Source organism: Colletotrichum navitas (assembly GCF_030913465.1).
Source record: "Colletotrichum navitas strain CBS 125086 chromosome Unknown LY79scaffold_59, whole genome shotgun sequence".
In the NCBI taxonomy this organism is placed as follows: domain Eukaryota; kingdom Fungi; phylum Ascomycota; class Sordariomycetes; order Glomerellales; family Glomerellaceae; genus Colletotrichum; species Colletotrichum navitas.
This window is the reverse complement of record NW_026850605.1, coordinates 127,370-143,429: the sequence shown is the minus strand read 5'-3', so window position 1 is coordinate 143,429 and position 16,060 is coordinate 127,370. Positions and strand designations below refer to the sequence as shown.

The 16,060-nt window shown below is 56.9% G+C and overlaps 6 protein-coding genes across 6 annotated transcripts; 1 reads left to right on the top strand and 5 right to left on the bottom strand.

Annotated features, from left to right (window-relative positions):
- Positions 1–641: 641 nt before the first annotated feature.
- Positions 642–3,503, bottom strand: LY79DRAFT_562683 (uncharacterized protein). Its single transcript, XM_060558493.1, has 6 exons — positions 3,243–3,503; positions 2,715–3,124; positions 2,247–2,583; positions 1,870–2,192; positions 1,487–1,804; positions 642–1,380 (listed from the first exon to the last, which is right to left on the bottom strand). The coding sequence occupies exons 1-6, from the start codon at positions 3,402–3,404 to the stop codon at positions 747–749; spliced, it is 2,184 nt and encodes a 727-aa protein (XP_060411118.1). The 5' UTR covers positions 3,405–3,503; the 3' UTR covers positions 642–746.
- Positions 3,504–5,190: 1,687 nt separating this feature from the next.
- On the top strand, positions 5,191–7,371 carry LY79DRAFT_318317 (uncharacterized protein). The gene is made up of 2 exons (XM_060552383.1): positions 5,191–5,597; positions 5,721–7,371. The coding sequence occupies exons 1-2, from the start codon at positions 5,548–5,550 to the stop codon at positions 7,183–7,185; spliced, it is 1,515 nt and encodes a 504-aa protein (XP_060411117.1). The 5' UTR covers positions 5,191–5,547; the 3' UTR covers positions 7,186–7,371.
- Positions 7,372–8,105: 734 nt separating this feature from the next.
- On the bottom strand, positions 8,106–9,572 carry LY79DRAFT_672091 (uncharacterized protein; the record flags this gene model as incomplete). The annotated part of the gene is made up of 3 exons (XM_060564004.1): positions 8,106–8,932; positions 8,986–9,221; positions 9,286–9,572. 3 exons carry the CDS (start codon positions 9,570–9,572, stop codon positions 8,106–8,108), a joined length of 1,350 nt encoding a protein of 449 aa, XP_060411116.1.
- A 931-nt stretch (positions 9,573–10,503) lies between these two features.
- LY79DRAFT_521645 (2OG-Fe(II) oxygenase family oxidoreductase) lies at positions 10,504–11,514 on the bottom strand (the record flags this gene model as incomplete). Its single annotated transcript, XM_060555366.1, has 1 exon — positions 10,504–11,514. One exon carries the CDS (start codon positions 11,512–11,514, stop codon positions 10,504–10,506), a length of 1,011 nt encoding a protein of 336 aa, XP_060411115.1.
- A 665-nt stretch (positions 11,515–12,179) lies between these two features.
- Positions 12,180–13,960, bottom strand: LY79DRAFT_318247 (uncharacterized protein). The gene is made up of 3 exons (XM_060552382.1): positions 13,138–13,960; positions 12,620–13,055; positions 12,180–12,567 (listed from the first exon to the last, which is right to left on the bottom strand). The coding sequence occupies exons 1-3, from the start codon at positions 13,459–13,461 to the stop codon at positions 12,464–12,466; spliced, it is 864 nt and encodes a 287-aa protein (XP_060411114.1). The 5' UTR covers positions 13,462–13,960; the 3' UTR covers positions 12,180–12,463.
- A 732-nt stretch (positions 13,961–14,692) lies between these two features.
- LY79DRAFT_521578 (cyclin) lies at positions 14,693–15,709 on the bottom strand (the record flags this gene model as incomplete). Its single annotated transcript, XM_060555363.1, has 1 exon — positions 14,693–15,709. One exon carries the CDS (start codon positions 15,707–15,709, stop codon positions 14,693–14,695), a length of 1,017 nt encoding a protein of 338 aa, XP_060411113.1.
- Positions 15,710–16,060: the final 351 nt, after the last annotated feature.

The window sequence follows — 16,060 nt, the reverse complement described above, 5'->3', positions numbered from 1 at the left end:
CGTAGCCGACTAGCGCCAGGAAGACGGGGATCCCGGACCCCCTTGTTGAGCCATGTTTTGCTGAGCGATTTGTTACTAATAATGGCATGGCCCCATATTTTATATTGCCGTAAGTCCGCTTCGAGTGTGGGTAGGGGACGGGACCCTGTAGCATTGGTATAGAGAGCGCGTAGCATACATGATATTAGGACTTGTCAATATATTGCAGTGTCGAAGTGATTAGTTCGCTTGGGATACAATGATGTTATCAATTGTACTCCGTATCTACAAAAAGGAGTGTAAAGAGGTAGTTATCCTATCTCGAAACAACGTATGATTAATGTGGGGTACAGTACCCATGTAAATTAGTCTGTGCGCGTGGTAAGCTTTACGTAGTAGTGGCCGTAACTGGTATTAGCCGCACGAGGCTATTCACAGCTTCACGACATAGGTTGAATGATTCGTGATACGTTCTGTCACGATGAGGTGATATAAGGCGTTAGTTGTGCTGCCGCAACTAACGGCGTCGTTTTTATCGCGACACGCTCTTATATCGACTGATCCAGCCCCCATACTGCCTTTCTCCCAGTTGCTGTTCGGAAAGGGTTTAGAGATTGCTGTAACGCAAGATGATTGACACACCCTTGCGGCCATCAAGAGAGCGTAGACTCGGATAATGTATTATTTACTGACTTAAAGCCCTACCAACAAGTGATTTGCCAGCCCTTCCATCATCTCCGATGTCAATCTTAGAAGCTTTGCCAGTATTACGAGCCGCCTCCATCTCCCTCATCATCAGGCCCCATCTCGTCCAACATCAGCTCCGCGAGCTGCTCCACCAGATTCTGTCCTTGCGCGGCCTTGGGGTCAGTCAAAGCCAGGTCGAAATCGACAATGCACCGCGTCTCCGCCTTGACGGTCATGCCCTGGTTGGCGTTGTGCTGCTTTTCTATCTCGCCGAGCTGTCTCAGCACCCGCGCCGCCTTCTCGGTCGGGATCGCCGCGTTCCGCAGCGCCATGCTCATGATGCCCTGGGTGATGAAGCCGAACGCCCGGAAGGATACACAAAGGTCCTGGAGCCCCACCAGGCAGAGGTCCAGGTAGAAGCCCCACTCCTGCTCGCTGGGCGGCGACGCGTCCGGGTCCTGCGCCGCCACGCCGGCCTCGCGTATCATGGCGTTGGCGACGTATATGATGGCCGTCTGCCAGAGCACCGACAGGCCGGCGTGTCTGTAACGCAGCCGGTAGAGGAGGAGGAGGCGTTTTAGCTGTTCTACGGACGCCGTGTACACTGCTTCTGGAGTGGCCAGTTCTGTTGGAAAGGAGGACAGCCGCTCGGTTCCCAGCGAAGAGTCGAGAAAAGGGCGAAAGAGATCGGTTATGATGGCGTGGAGGTAGATGCTGTGTTGAATGCCATAATTGTCAGTCCGAGTGTTGCCCATCTATGATCTTGGTTGCGAGATGCGTTGCTAGAACACGAGAAAAGTAGGATGGAAAGTTGGCTCACTGCATCATCATGGCATTATGACCCATCTCCTCTGCCCTAGCCAACTGGATGGGAAGCCCGCTAGTCCATTGAAGCAGCTGACGGTAGGTCTCTTCCGCCAACTTCAAAGACATTTCCTGTGATGGAGTGCGGTCCCGAGGGCTGTATAAACTTTGCACGACGGCGTTGAAGGTGACCCACATCTCGCTCGATGCGCTCACCACCTCTGCGTGTAGCGCCGCGGAACTGCCCGCAGGGAGGGCGGAGATCAGATCTCGAGGCTTGGGAAGCAGCGGCGGCGTCGCGATTTCGAAGATGTGGTAATGGAGGGAGTACACCCTAAAAAGACATTAACACGCGTCCACACGGCTTGCTGCCCGGGCTGATGCCAACGCCAAACTCACGAGACCCAGTTGTACACCCCCCAAGCCGTGTAGGACGCCGTCCTCGTCCAGTCTTCGTGGTTGCCCAGCCACGTCCCGGCAGACTCGGACTGGCATGTCACATCGAACAGGCCCATCAGCCTACACAGCCTGGCGCTTTCCTGCAGGAACTGCAGACTCATATCGTCTTTGCCATAAGTGGCGGCGCACATGCCAAGTATCTGGAAAGCGGCGATGGTCGTGAGGCTGTTTGACTGGGGCTGTTCTAAAAAATGTTGTTGCGCCTGCGTAAAGAACGCCACGCTGTAGGCGGCGGCGTCGGGGTGTAACGGTGTATACGCTTGCTGTTTCCGTCAACGCGGGGCCGGCATACTTACAGGACAAAAGGGGAAACATACACAGGCCCAGCATAGAATGGCCGTAACGAGGAAGGGGGAGCAAAAGGAATATTGAATGTTGACGAGGTCTTGTATAAACAGGTCGGCGCTAAAAAGGGGAATGGTCGCGTAGTCGTTTTCGAGGTAATGTGATATCGTATTAATGGCAAGATCATTCGGGATAGCAACCGGCGTCCACTTGGAGATGTCCACAAGGCGAAGGCGTTCGTCGAACAAGGTGCTGGCTGGGTCGTCGTCATCATCAAGGGCCGGAGAAGCTAACTCGGGTCCGGACTCCTCGTCTTCTCGGTCCGGGATCATGTAGGGATAGTTGGGTTGAAGGTCTTGACCTGAACATCTATGTCCCGTCAGTGTACAGCCGCGTCGGGCCGAGCACAGAGTCCTGGTTAAACGCGAGCGTGCCGAAGCACGCTTGTCACGGTTCAATGATAGGGATCTGAGAAAGGCCATTCAAGTGGATTCTCCTACACAATCTGCTCCCCAAGCAGCCAGGGAGTCGATATGGACTTGAGCATCTCCCCACGGGGCAGGTCCTTGTACGAAACTGGGAACAAGGCTGGATATGCAATAGGGTACCGCAGGTTGAGCTCAAAGCTCAAGCTTTTCTGGGAGGGCGGAAGCAGTCCTCGGGGGTAACTCCTCTCGGATGAGGCCGAGACGGGAAGGGACGGGCTGTTGGGCTCATTGCGAAGTTTGCAAAACAGCTCGAGGGCCTGCTCGTGAGGAAGCGTCCGTAGGGAGTCGAGCATCTCGCTCGAGCCATGGCCCCTGGAGTCTTCCCCTTCGGTGACGGTAACACGATGCCGAATGCTGTACGTGTAAGCGCAGGCCTCGACCCTATGCTCGCACATGAGGCATCGGGGCAGTTTCCCATCGCACTGACGACGACGTCAGCTGGGCCTCGTAATTTGTACGAGGCAACAAAAAAACAAAAAGGCTCGAGGATCGGCCGGGGTTTGGAGGCAGTGTGCGGGGGTATCAAGGCCAGAAACCCACCTTGGTCTTGCGCTTTCGACAAGGATCGCAGGCGCTGTTTGTCTTACGCTGTCTCGGGGCACGATGGACGCCCGGGCGACTTACGTCGGCACTCTGGCCGTTGATGGCCGATCCGGCGGCCGGGACTGGCCGCGGACGCAGCGGTCGGAGAGGATTCATCATGGGAAGATGGAGGAGCGGGGACACATTGTGGGCAGTCGAGTCATTTATGAGATAAAAAATTCGATAAGAATGATGCCAATGCCAACAGTCTGGCCAACGAAGCCCATGCGTGAAAGGGGGGCGGCAGAAGACAACACCACGCCCGCCTCCCTGACCTTAGAAATAATCCAACCCCCGGCGCATAGCCGGAGGGTGCCTCCGGCAAGATCTCGACCGATGATTGGCCGGACAGCTAGCTCTAGACGGAAGAGGTCGGTGGTGCCTCCTATTGGGCGGCAGCAAATCGCCCTTTGGTACAGGATCGGGATCGGAGCAGCTCGTCAACAAACAGATCAGTGCGGTCTGTGTATTTCTGCACAAAAGAATTGTGGAACGAGCTATAGGTAGGGAAAAAAGCCCGAACCCAGCCAATTCAGGAACTGTGACTTTAATTACGTGGACCATTACGGATATCTCGATGCCGTGAAGTCCCTGTGGCGAGAAGAGCAGAGCGCAGTCACTCGCCAAGCTCCCCAGACGTTTCAGCAGTTCAAGTTCAAAGCTATTGCTGCTTACTCAAGAAGGATCCCCGGGCTCAGTGTAAGCCACAGCGTAGTTCAAATAACAAACGTGACCGACCAGCTTACTGCAAACAATGGTCAGTAGCGTCTTGCAGGTTCCTGGACCGGCATACTGGGGCGCTGATTGTCCGCTCCCGTTTGCGCCAACGTGAGCTTCAAAAGCAGATGAGCCTGGGCCTTCAAGAGGAGTCAACACATTCTCAGCGGCTGATGCTCTCAGGTCTCGTCAGTCATTCCGTGAAGTGAAGCTATTCAGGACGCACATTGTCCACAATAGACGGAGGGGCAGGGACATGAGACACTCATCAATAGAAAAGCTAGGCACTATGCGTCTTACCGGTTTAGACCTGGTACGGGGGGGAGCATTCGTAGGTACACTTTGGGTACTCGGGGGACGATGCACGTCAAGGAATGCGCTTAGTCTACGAGGTATAGGGGAGGACGTCAATTCTTGAGTTTTGGGCCCAGGGATGATCCTATTGTCAATCTGTATCCCAGGATGGGAGTTTCTGCTCTGTGTTCCCTCCCTCTCATCCGCAGCTCGCTCGCTCATGGGGCAAGAAAGCAGCAAACGGGGCTCAGGCGACCCCCCAAGCTTTCGATTCTGTTGAACCTTTTCTCGCTCCGTCGCGAGCGGCTCATTGGGCAGCGCGCGGAACGAATAGAGAAACATCGCCCCGCCACCCGATTAGCGGAGACAAAGCAACATCTCGATGTAATATTGCGCCCCCTTCCAATAAGAGGGTGGCGAGCGGGGGAAGCCAGCAATGCGGCTGTTGTTCGAGTGCTCGAGTACTGTGACCGCCTTCGCATGGCGGACAGCGCAATTTGGTACGATTTCAAGCAGCAGGTTTCTCCCGCCACATCCTCTGGTAAACCTTTCGGCCGTTCACGTTGGCCTGCTTCAAGGCAGGAAAGCAGACTGTTTGTTTCTTTATTGTCGTATGATACCCACAAAGAACCAAGGATACGGGGCAGTCTCCCGGCAGGCAACCTATCAGTATTCGTAGGCCGTCTGCCCATGCGATGTTGCGCATAAACCTTACCGAGAAGCAAAAGAAATGCCAACGTGGCGCTCATTGGTCTCTTTGGAAATCACTCCCTGTCTGATGGTTCTCAGGCAAACTCAAACCAAAGGGGGCTCTCTCCACACGGATATTTCGAAACACCCACCCCGATGAACCCAGAACACGACACGCCCCCCCCCCCCCCCCCCCCCCCCCCTCGTCAGCCGGGTCCGAAAGATCACCACAAACGTTCATCCGAGTTGTATGCGGTCGTCGTCGTCTTGGAGGCTTTTTGTTATCCTTTTCTGCCCACCGTGCCACCCTCCCTTTTTACACTTGCATGACAGCGCGCCATGCCGGTCCTCCCGGTGCGCCGGGTGTTCAATGTTTGGTGACATGTCTGGTAATATGCTACTCCTTTTTCTCTTTCCTGCCGTCGCGCGCCAGAATCTTGTTCTTACCCCGTAAATGCGTGCGCTCTCGAGTCTTCGGGACTTCGTGTCAAAGTTATGAGACTTCCTCGAGCATTGCTTCTCGGTTTTCCCCCCAGATACCAACGGTTACGCCACGTAGAGAATGGCCCGGCGCGGCATTACTAGGGTGAAGACTGGATGTGCAACTTGCAAGTAAGTCTTCAAATCATCCTTCCAGAGCCCCCTCCCCCCCCTCTTCCTCCCCAATCCCATCTGGCATATCACCGCCGACGGCATACAAAACTATTCCTCGGTGTTGTGGGTTGACGAGCTTAGAACACGCCGCATAAAGTGCGACGAGAAGCGCCCGTCCTGCTCGCGATGTCTCTCCACGGGCCGCCGATGCGACGGCTACAGCTCCCCGCCCTCGAACGCATACTGGTGGGCCCAAATGCTCCGCTCCCGTCCTCGGCCGATGAGCACCACGACGCTCCCGAACGTCGACAACTCGGCCGCCGCCGGCCGCGCAATGCACTTTTACCACACCGTCGCCGCGCCGGCCCTGACCGGGTCACTGAGCGAGACGTTCTGGCGCGCCGTGGTCGTGCAGGTGTCGAGCCGGGAGCCCGTCGCCGGCCACGCCGTGCTGGCGCTGGCCTCCCTCTACGAGACCTTCGCCACGGGCGCCCGGAGGCCGGCGCCGTTCGCCGTGGGGCACTACAACAAGGCCATCGGGCTACTGCGCTCGACGAGGGATCCCGCGTTGGTGCTCTTCGTCTGCGTGCTCTTCATCTGCATCGAACTCCTCCGAAACAACCCCCGGAACGCCATCGCCCACTGCCGGCACGGCATCAACATCCTCAACGAGGTGCAGGCCGAGTCCGACTTCCTCCGACATCATGTTGTGCCTGCCATGCACCAGCTGAGCCTCGCGCCCTACTGTTATGACGCCGACCCCAAGACATTCCCGACGATCAACAGGCCAGTCCCGTCCGCAGGCGCACGCCTCGAAAGCGTCGTAGAGGCACGCATGCGACAGATAACTATACAGATCCGAACGGCGCGCTTTTTGCAGACCGGCGAAGAGAGGCGCTTGGCGGCGGGTTACGAGGGGCCCGAGCCAGACAGGGTACGGACTCAAAAGTCCATACTGGTGGATCTGGACAGCTGGCACAGTGCATTCCAAGCTCTGAAGGCTGCCCATCAGCTCGACGATAAAGAGCACGCTGTGCTGTGCCTGCTGGAGATCCGGTATATCCTGAACAGGACCCTACTTCTGCTGTCAGAAACGACATCGGAGAACGAATACGACGCTTACATGGATGACTATCGCGCCGTCGTCGACTTGGCAGCCAGAGCGACAGCATCTCCCGGCGACGGCGGCCCATCACGGACGACACAATTCTACACGGATGATTCGGCCATCGAGTTGAGCTTCGGCCCCCTCCTGTACTTGGTTGTCTCCAAGTGTCGCTCTCTGACCGTGCGGATCGCGGCCTTGAAGTTGATGGAGCAGCTGGCGCGGCCGAGGGTCAACATCTGGGTCAAGTCTATCACGGGAGCGGTGGCCCGGCGGATAATTGAGGTTGAGCACCAAATCTCTCTAGGCGATTTGGACATGAGCAACTTCGTCGATGATGGAGAACTCCCACCGGAAGAGAGACGGGTTATAAGTGTCGACTTCCGTTGGGCGGCCGACACGGAGAGCGGCGGCTCGTTGAGGCAAGTCGGTTTCCTCTTCAGAGACCCTGGCAGTGGCAAGATTATATCAAGAGGCGAATGGATCAACGTAGAACACTAGTCAGGGACGTCTAGATACTTGACAAAGGTCGAAGCAGTCGAGAAGAAATCGGCCGTGTACGTGACTTGTGGACACTGTCAGCCCCGCTCACTGATAACGGAGAAAACAGTAGTCAATTGGGAAACAAAAATCCTCTGGAAGTAGTATCTTTCGCCTAGTCTCGGCAAAATCGATGTTTTCATAATCCAGCCCACCCAAGTTTTCAGCCCTATAGTACCGCTACGACGTCGATAGCCGCCAAACACCGCCTTAAGATCTTCCTTGACACGTCATACAAGACCGCCTTCAATACCGTATTCGCTAGAGCCGTTTCAATGTTGTGACGCCATTTCGCGAAGCATCGTTGCCCTCGAGTGCTGCTGCAGCATCCCCATGGCCTCTGTGTTGTCTTCCATTCAACATGCCCCTAGTCAGTTGCCTCCTTTGGTGTCATCAAAAGGTTCCCCAAAGATCTCAGCCCAGAGCTTCTGGTCGTCTTCATTGAATCATGCTCCGCAAAGGCCCATACTAAACAGGGTGAGCCTCGAGATGTATCTGAAGCAAGGGGCGCTTGTGATGAGGTTCATGGCGATCTTGAAAGGAGACTCGACGTTCTCGCGCTGGTATCGGACGATAAATTCCACGTTGACGATGGCTTCCTGGAGGCTGCTCTTTGCACGATGTATGGCATATTTACACTCATAAAGGCTTCCACTGGCGTCAAGTCCCAGAAGCTCGCAGCACGGCCTGACAAGATTGTTCATAAAGTCGTCAACATCCCCGCCCCCGGTGTGGACGGAGCTACTGTAGTCAAAACCCCTTTTCATTGCTTTCTGCATAGACCCAGCGGCAGCTATAAGCGCGGTCTCGACGCGTCGCCTGCTCAAATTTGCGTCGTTCACGTCAATCGTCTTAATTGGCCGAAGACAGTCAGCCGCGTGCTAGCCACTGGCCAGGTCCTCCTCGAGAATCATCCGGAGAATGACGAGGTCCCGTCCGACAATGCGGTCCTTGGCCGCGGTGGCGTCGTCAGCGACTAGCTTCTTGATATCAATCTCGCAGGGTAGTGCAGGGGTCTCCCTAGGACGCTTTGGCTGGTGGGGCCAGGTCAGGTGCCCGTCTGGGCCCAGTGTCACCATCTTTGAGATGAAGCCCGCCTTTTTCGCCATACGAAGGTCAGCGACGTGCAAGCTGAAGTAATATGTAAAGGCGCGCAACGCGGAATCGCGCGCATTTGGCTTTCTGGCGGCAGGGCCATTCGGGCTGGAGTTGACTGTGGCGGCAATGGCAGCTGCTGTTGATGACTGAGCCTCCCTTGGTAGATGAGGGGGAGGAGGCGTGTTGACGGTGTTTATATCAGGCCAGGGCAACCGGACTACTGTCTGGGGTGCAGTCCAGAGCTCTCGTGGCTCCTGGTCATGGTAGGGTTCCAAGGAGTTGGCATCGAGGTGCTCTTGGGCATACAGCGAGACGAGTTTGTGGTCAATGTCTTCGATGTTGATCTCGAAGGCGGCGTCAAAGCTCTTGTCCTTTTTGTACATGCAGGAGATGGTCCGAAAGATGTGGGCGTAAGCATAAAGCCCGTGCTCCTCGTGGAGTCTGAAGTAGTGAGTGGAGTACAAGATGAAAACGGCCAGCTCGACGGGCGGAACAGGCTGGTCCTTCTTTGCAGTCTTCTCGCCGTCCTGCAGCGGCTTGCAGTACTTGGTTACCGCGAGCTCTGGCTGGTGCCGGGGGGAATTGTGGTAGGCCGACCAAACAATAGCTACTGAAACAGCGAGGTTGATGGAGACGATGTTCCGGGGTACTTGACGAGAAAACACTTGATTTCATCGACGAGGCCATTGAGTATCTTCATATTGACGAGCTTGGGCATCTTCAAGTGAAAAAGCTCCCAGTTGTCCTCCGTCATGTGCTTGAAGACGTTGTAGTCCGGCTCTGACGTGATGTCTTCGACGAGGACTTGACATCTCTGGCCCCTGGGGAAGTGTTCTTGTTGATCTGTGTGGGATTTGTCTCTCTCGCCATCGGAGACCTGTCGAAAGGCGGGTTCGATGCTGGGGGTGGTAGTCAGTGCCGAGGGACAGGACCTTGAGGAAGGTCAACTGCCTTGGTCGAAACGTGTCGACTGGTGGGATGATTAGGCGGGCTGTCTGGCCTGTTGAGCTCACGCCCAGCAGAACACCGCAGTATGCGTTGCTCATGTCGGGGGAGTATCTCCTTCCGCGTCCACGTATGAAGACAGGAGTGAACAATTCGCCCTCGATGCCGACATAGTACGAGTCGTCAGACAGCTCATCGTCAGGCCTGTATCGTCGATGACCTCGCTTCAGGGGGGACAAGATGACGAAATTGTAGGAGATCGGTCGGAAGCACGACTCGTTCGAGGGGCTCTGCGCCAAAGACATAGTTCCCGGGGATCCCGGACGCGTCGTAGAGTTCGCCTCTCCACTTCCAGCGAAACTCGATGAGCTTGACGAGAGATGGTAGCGCAGGCGTATCATGTCTTTGAGGAGCGTTGTCGTCCATGTTGGATCAACCTCGGGTAACACCGAGGCTGCGTTGACGATGTAGTGGGATTGCTGTCAATGAGAATTGTCGAGGAAAGCACAGGTGCAGAAGCCGAAGCGGTATCAAGTACCAGTGCTGGGAAAGAACGTGACACCATGGGGGAGGACTAGCGATGGGCTTGGGGACGTGAGAATAGCCTACCATAGGGAGTTGGAGTAAAATAAAACATAGAATAATGATCAGCTTTGACTGTGAGTCGAGTATGGACAAGTAGAGCCGAGCCGAGCCAAACCAATATGGTGACCGAGGACTCAACGAAAAGTCTGTGATGTTGTAGTTTTCAAAGGAGATGAGGGAGTAAGAAGGTCAAAAGGGGGGGAAAGAGTGAGGGGGGACGGAGACATTTGAGGGAAGGAGATATACTTCACTTCTGGAAAGAAGCGGCCCCCATGACCACTTTCCCGATGGAAGACGGACTGTGGAAGAGGCGGGCGAGGGAAGGAGGGACCGTCCGTATAGGGCGAAGGGGGAAGGAGAGGTGGAGAACGGAGACAGCAGTGACGAGGTGAGGGAAAGGTGATCCCGGATAGGTATTCACGTAACCCTCATCTGAACACTTGAACTCCTATCCTTTCTGTGGTATTTCGTCGATGCCCATCGACTTGACCCTCCCACCTTTTTTGTGTCAACCAACAGGCAACGCAGACAACACTGAAAACAACGTGCTTCCTTGTGACTTATTAGAGAGACATTACTTACACCGAGAAACTTTGATCAACCCCTGCGTTCGCACCAGAAGTCGGCCTCAGCAAACTCACACCATCTGACCTAGATCGGATCGACCTCAGCATCGTCAACCACCAGATCCTCCTCAACATCCTCATCCCCTCCCATGCGGCCCTCGCCAGCCCCCGCAGCGTCGCCGTCTTCCTCCTCCACCGGGGGCTCCTCCCCATCCGCCCACGCCTCGGGCCCGAGGTACCGCCTCGGCCAGATGTTCATCGCCGTCTTCACCCCAGACGCCACCGGCAGTCCCGCGTGCACCACCCTCTCGTCGCCCTTCCCGTTCGCGTGCAGGTTCACCCAGAACACCGCGTTGCCCCGCACCGGCCGGAACGCCAGCCCGCCGTCCTCGTGCCGCCTCCAGTGCCGCGCCCCCTCCGCCTCTTCCGCCAGGTGGTGCTGTGGCGTCGCCGCCCGCACCCGCGGGAACCACGTCTCGCCCCCCGCGCACCCGTCCTCCAGCACGGCCAGGAAGCTCGCGAAGCGGTTCCACTGCCGGTCCCGCCCCGTCCGCGCGTCCGGCTGGAACGTGTCGTACCAGTCGTGGTGCACGTTGAACCGCTGCCCCGCCGTGTACCGCACCAGCTGCGGCGCGCCGACCTCGTCGCGCCCCGGCGCCAGCGCCGCGCCCATGAACCCCTCGGCCCGCCGCGTCACGCACCGCACCACCGCGTCCTCGGCCGGCAGCCCCGCCGACCACGACGTCCGGTCCGGCGTGCCCTGCGCGACGCCGTCCTTGAAAACGTAGCTCGGGCGAAACCCGTCCTCGCCCGCCGCCAGGAGGCCGGCGATGTCGGCCTCGTTGAGGAAGTCGCGGATGTAGATGACAAGCGGGTCGAGCGAGACGATCTGCGTCGTGTAGTTCTGGGCGGCGCAGACGAAGGGCTCCGCCGGCGCGTTTTGGACGAAGGTGTCGTCTGGCGGGGGCGAGAGGAGGGCATTAAGGGACGCCAGGGCGCGCGAGGGGGTATCGCACTGCTGGATGTAGGGCAGGGTGATGGCGACGAGCCCAGTGTAGGCCGAGAGGCCCAGGAGCTTGGTGAGAAGGCCAGTCATGATCGGATAGTTCGTCGGCAGCCTCACAGAACGGGCATTGCGTCACTAGCAAAACCCGAAAGAAAAAAAAGAGACACCAAGCAGGAAAAGCGAGCGGTTGGCCAAGTACCGCCGCTTATAAGAATTACCACCGTCGGCCCACCGCCAACTCACACGAGTGCATACCTCGTTTTCTTCACTCTGTCCAGTTCCCCGACGCTCCCCTCCCCTTGCCCGCTCCGAAAGGCGCATCAGATAGGTCGATGGAGCGTCCTCCTCCGGCTGGGCGGACAATCTCATGCGTGCCTCGGCTGATTGGACGGCCCGCCAACCCCGGAACCGCGCCACACACCCGTCTCCCCCGCGTCCTCCGCTCGTGGGTGGGACTTCGCGGAGAGCTAATCAGCTATCCTCGGTGGTGGGGGCTCAATCTGACCAGCTAGCTAGCCCAGAGCTATCGCGCTTGATTGGGTCCCGGTTGAATGCCATTATTTTTGTCTCATCTTCCCTTCCATGCTTGTTAACGCTCCTCGAAGTCTGGGATGTCACTCTCCCTTAACCCTCCCAACCCTACCGTGCCTCTCGCAGGGGAAGGCCAGATATATTGTCACATGCACGTTCTTCATATCACCCGGAAATCAGCTTCGGTGTTCAAAGTGACAAAGGAATAAATCACGTTTTGAATTAAGCCGCGTAACGGCCGGGCAGCTGCACGACGTACGTTGGAAAAATCCTCATCTCTCCCGAATACAAGGACTCCTCTGCCCAAGCTATCCCGGCCAGGCGTCTGGTTTCTCCTGAATGATCGGGCAAAATGTACTTTAGTCACACAAACAGCTATATACCCTCGTGGGTGGATGAGCATGGCGACTCTTATCCTTTTCCAAGTATCAAAGCGTGTGGCGAAACATGCCAAAATAACTCCAGCAAACACCACGAAGATGAGGCGTCGACGCGATTGGTACACGCCCTAGACCTGGCTGTGGCGCGCGCGCTTGCGGGCGCTTCCAGTGGACGAGGAGGGGTGGAGCTTGTCGTTGCGCTCTCTCTTGAGCTTCTCGTCGAGAACACGGGCTATTCACAGTCAGCAATGTCTCTGTGCACGGGCAATGGCGCGATGGCGTACTGAGCACGTCGTATCCGAACTGGGGGTGCTCCAAGCACAGGGAACGGAACTCGTCCTCGGCCTCGGCGCGCAGGGTGTGCGACCGGGTGGCCCAGAAGCTCGCGACGGGGGCGCGTATGGTGGTGTCGTCCTTGCTGGTGTAGGCGTAGACGTAGCGGGCGTAGGCGATCTCGCCCTTGGCCGTCGAGTTGACGCAGTGGATCTTGGAGCTGGCGAGCGACCGCAGGCTCGGCATGCCGAACTTGTCAGCCAGCGTGTAGACGCGCGCGTGTTTCAGCAGCTGGGTGCCGTCAGAGTCGACTTCGGGGGTGGCAGGGTCCGATTCGAGGGTGCGCGTGCCGGCAACCTTGCGGGGGAAGTACTCTCCCGTGTAGAGAAACTCGAGGAAGCAGCCGACGGCGTCGATGTCTTCGCCAGCGAGCTCGATCTGACGCGGCTGTCGGGGATTGGGTCAGTGAAGCCTTGGTTGAGCCGGCGCCCGGGCCAATGGGCGGTAGTGTCGCGGGTGAGCCACTTACGCTGCCATCGTCGCTGAACTGGGCGCATGCCTCCTTGAAGTAGGGGCTCTGTGTAAGGAGGGCCTGGTGTGCCGTGACTATTGTTTCTGTGTCGCCCTGGCCGACGAGCAGGGTGACGACAGGGCTGGAGAGGTAGTCGACAAAGGTGGTGCGCGGCTCGACGGGGTCGCTCTCACCGCCATCGGCAAAGGGAAGGTTCTCGGCATCGGCATTGTCGGCATTGTCGGCAGTGTCGGCCGCCTCGGCGCCTTCCATCTCGACATCGACGGCAGGCTGCGCGGGGGCGTCGCTGGAGACCTCAGCGTCGTTGGCGAAGTCGGCCATTGCGACAGGGCGATGCGGTGTCTTGGGTGGTGTGTGGTGTTTGGAATCGCGTGGCTTGGCTGGCTTGACTACCTATGGTATAGGGAGCGGACGGCGGGAACTAGAGAATGACCAATTGATCGCGTGTACTGCGGTAAGGAAAACGAGGGCCTGAATAGAGATCCTAAAGAGTGTGTTGACCACCAGCCCGTATATGTTGTTTTCTGCAGGAGGGGGGGGAAGGTGCGACAAGCTCAGCTCAGAGCTCCCAGCAACGGCAACGACAACGGCGACTGGACGGTCCCTGTTAGGCGGTACGGGTTGCAGGGTTACAGGTAGAGTAACAGCCCTGGTTTGGTAATTTGACGGCCCTCTAAACTATATTTGGTAAAGCCAACCTGGTCCAGCAGGCACTTGCCACGGTTGCCACAGCCCCAGCCACTTGTCCGGAATAACTAGAAATACCGCATTCTGTCACGCGAACTCTAACTAACTCTAACCCTAGCCTGAATCCTAACTAAAATCCTAACCAGAATCCTAACCCCAACTACCCTAACTATAGAGAAGATTTTATTCAGAATCGCCAGAATGTCGTAGATATGATGGTCAGGATGGTTAGGGTTGGTTAGGATTCTGGTCAGGATTAGGGTTAGTTAGAGTTCGCGTGACAGCATGCGGTATTTCTAGTTATTCCGGGGGGCCGTCAAATTACCAAAAGGGGGCTGTCATTCTACCCGTAACCGGGTTGCAGTGTACCTTATCTAGGCAGTAACTGTATACTGCTTACCTACCTATCGATAAGACGCCACCGCGCGGCGCAAAGTCCGTGCGCAACTCAATTCAAGGAACCTTAGCTATCTAGGTACGGATACGGAGTACTGTGTATGTATATACTACGTATGTATCCGTATGTGTATATGTATGTTTGTAGACTTGGAAGCTCATGTTTTTTTTTTGGATTCTCCAACACCAACGCCGGGTATCGTCGACTTGCGAGATGCATTTCTAGCAAAAAGAAAAAAAGACACCGCCCAATCGTGCCAAAGCAGAAGTCCGCCCAACGCAGTGCCATGGAATCGACGGCATGAATTGTACATCAAACATCGCTGTGGAGTGCAATCTCGTCATATTGCGCTCTCTCGGTTTCCTCCAAAATTCACCAATATGCTTGTTGCAGACACGCCTAGGCACCTCTAGCTCCTGTTTCCTTGTGTGCATTGCCCCTCTCATCTTACTTCTGCTGGCTCTCTTCTCAAGATGACTCGATTCCTCCGGGCTTCTTGTTGGGGGATAGGTGCGGTAAGCCGGGGTGAATTGGCTTCAACGGTTGCTCTTGCTTCAATACCTCCCAGTGCTTCTTCAATGTGTCTTCCCGCACCACCAGCTCAAAGTTTGTGAGAAAGCAGAAACTGATCTCCAAACGAGCAAGCTCTAGGTCGCTGACACCCCCGACCTTGGCCATCTTGCTGTGCGGGTAGCTGAGGTCTTCGAGCGCCTTCATTGCCACCCGCAAGCCCGCGAGCACCAGCCGATGCGCATTCCGCTTCGTCACCGGTATCGTTCGCTCGTCAACCGCCAGGCGGTGGATGTATAGGCTCGTTGCGAGATAGACGGCGGTGCTCATAGGACAGAACCGGTGGATGCGTGCGAGATATTCCTCGATGCCGATAGGCGGGGGCTTTTTGGAGTAGAACTTGCGTGTGATGGCGCTGTGTTGAAGATTGAGCGGCTGCGAGTTCTCGCCAATGATTATGTACGGCTCGGGCGGCCTCGTGGGCGGTGTGGGTGCGGGGCTTGGCGTCTGTCGTAGATGGACGCCGTCTATGAGTTGCGACGACGAGGCGCCGGAGCCGCTCGTTCGGGACGCCGTAGTGGGTCGGCGGGGGGAGGGGTGGGAATGGCTCATCGCGGCCTCGGCCTCTTGGAGCATCCTCGCCAGGTTCTTTTCCGAGTTGGAGCGGATGAGTGCCTTCTCGGCTGCCATGCCTCGCATGTTGGGCAGTGTCGGGCTCGTGGGGGGTGGTGTCGGAGGAATGTCGCCGGTTATTCGCACGAGAGCTTCGATGCCGCCGCTCAGCAGCTTCATTGCCGACCGCGGGGACAGCTTGAAAACGTCGTCATTCTCGGTAACGTTTGGTGGGCTTTCGCAGTCGGCAACGCCAAGTCGCGGGTCGGACGAAGGATTCGGCGGCGGGGGTAGGTCGGGCACATTGCTCGTGTTCGACTCTGTATGCTGGAGAGGGGCACCCTCTTCGGGTTTGGGAGACATTCCAATCTCTGGTTCGAAACGCTCCCGAGGGAGGCACCGGGGCTGGGTATCGGGCGCCAATGACGTTGGGTTGGAGCGGGAGAACAGAGTCTCGGAGGGTTCGACGTGGGCGATGGAGAGCATCTGAGCCCTTGAAGAGGGCTGTTGATTTCGTATACACTTGAGCTGTTTGGGACAACTAGCATGATCCAAATCCTATTCTTGCAAATATGCAATCTCCCTCGGCCTTGTTCGGCTTCCGGGAACCGGGTACCTGGGTCGTTATGTCGCAGATAGCGCTCGGCGGGGCAGGCCGTTCGAGAACAGACGAACTCGGACGGCTCGAAGGACGAAACGTTGGGATAGCGAAAG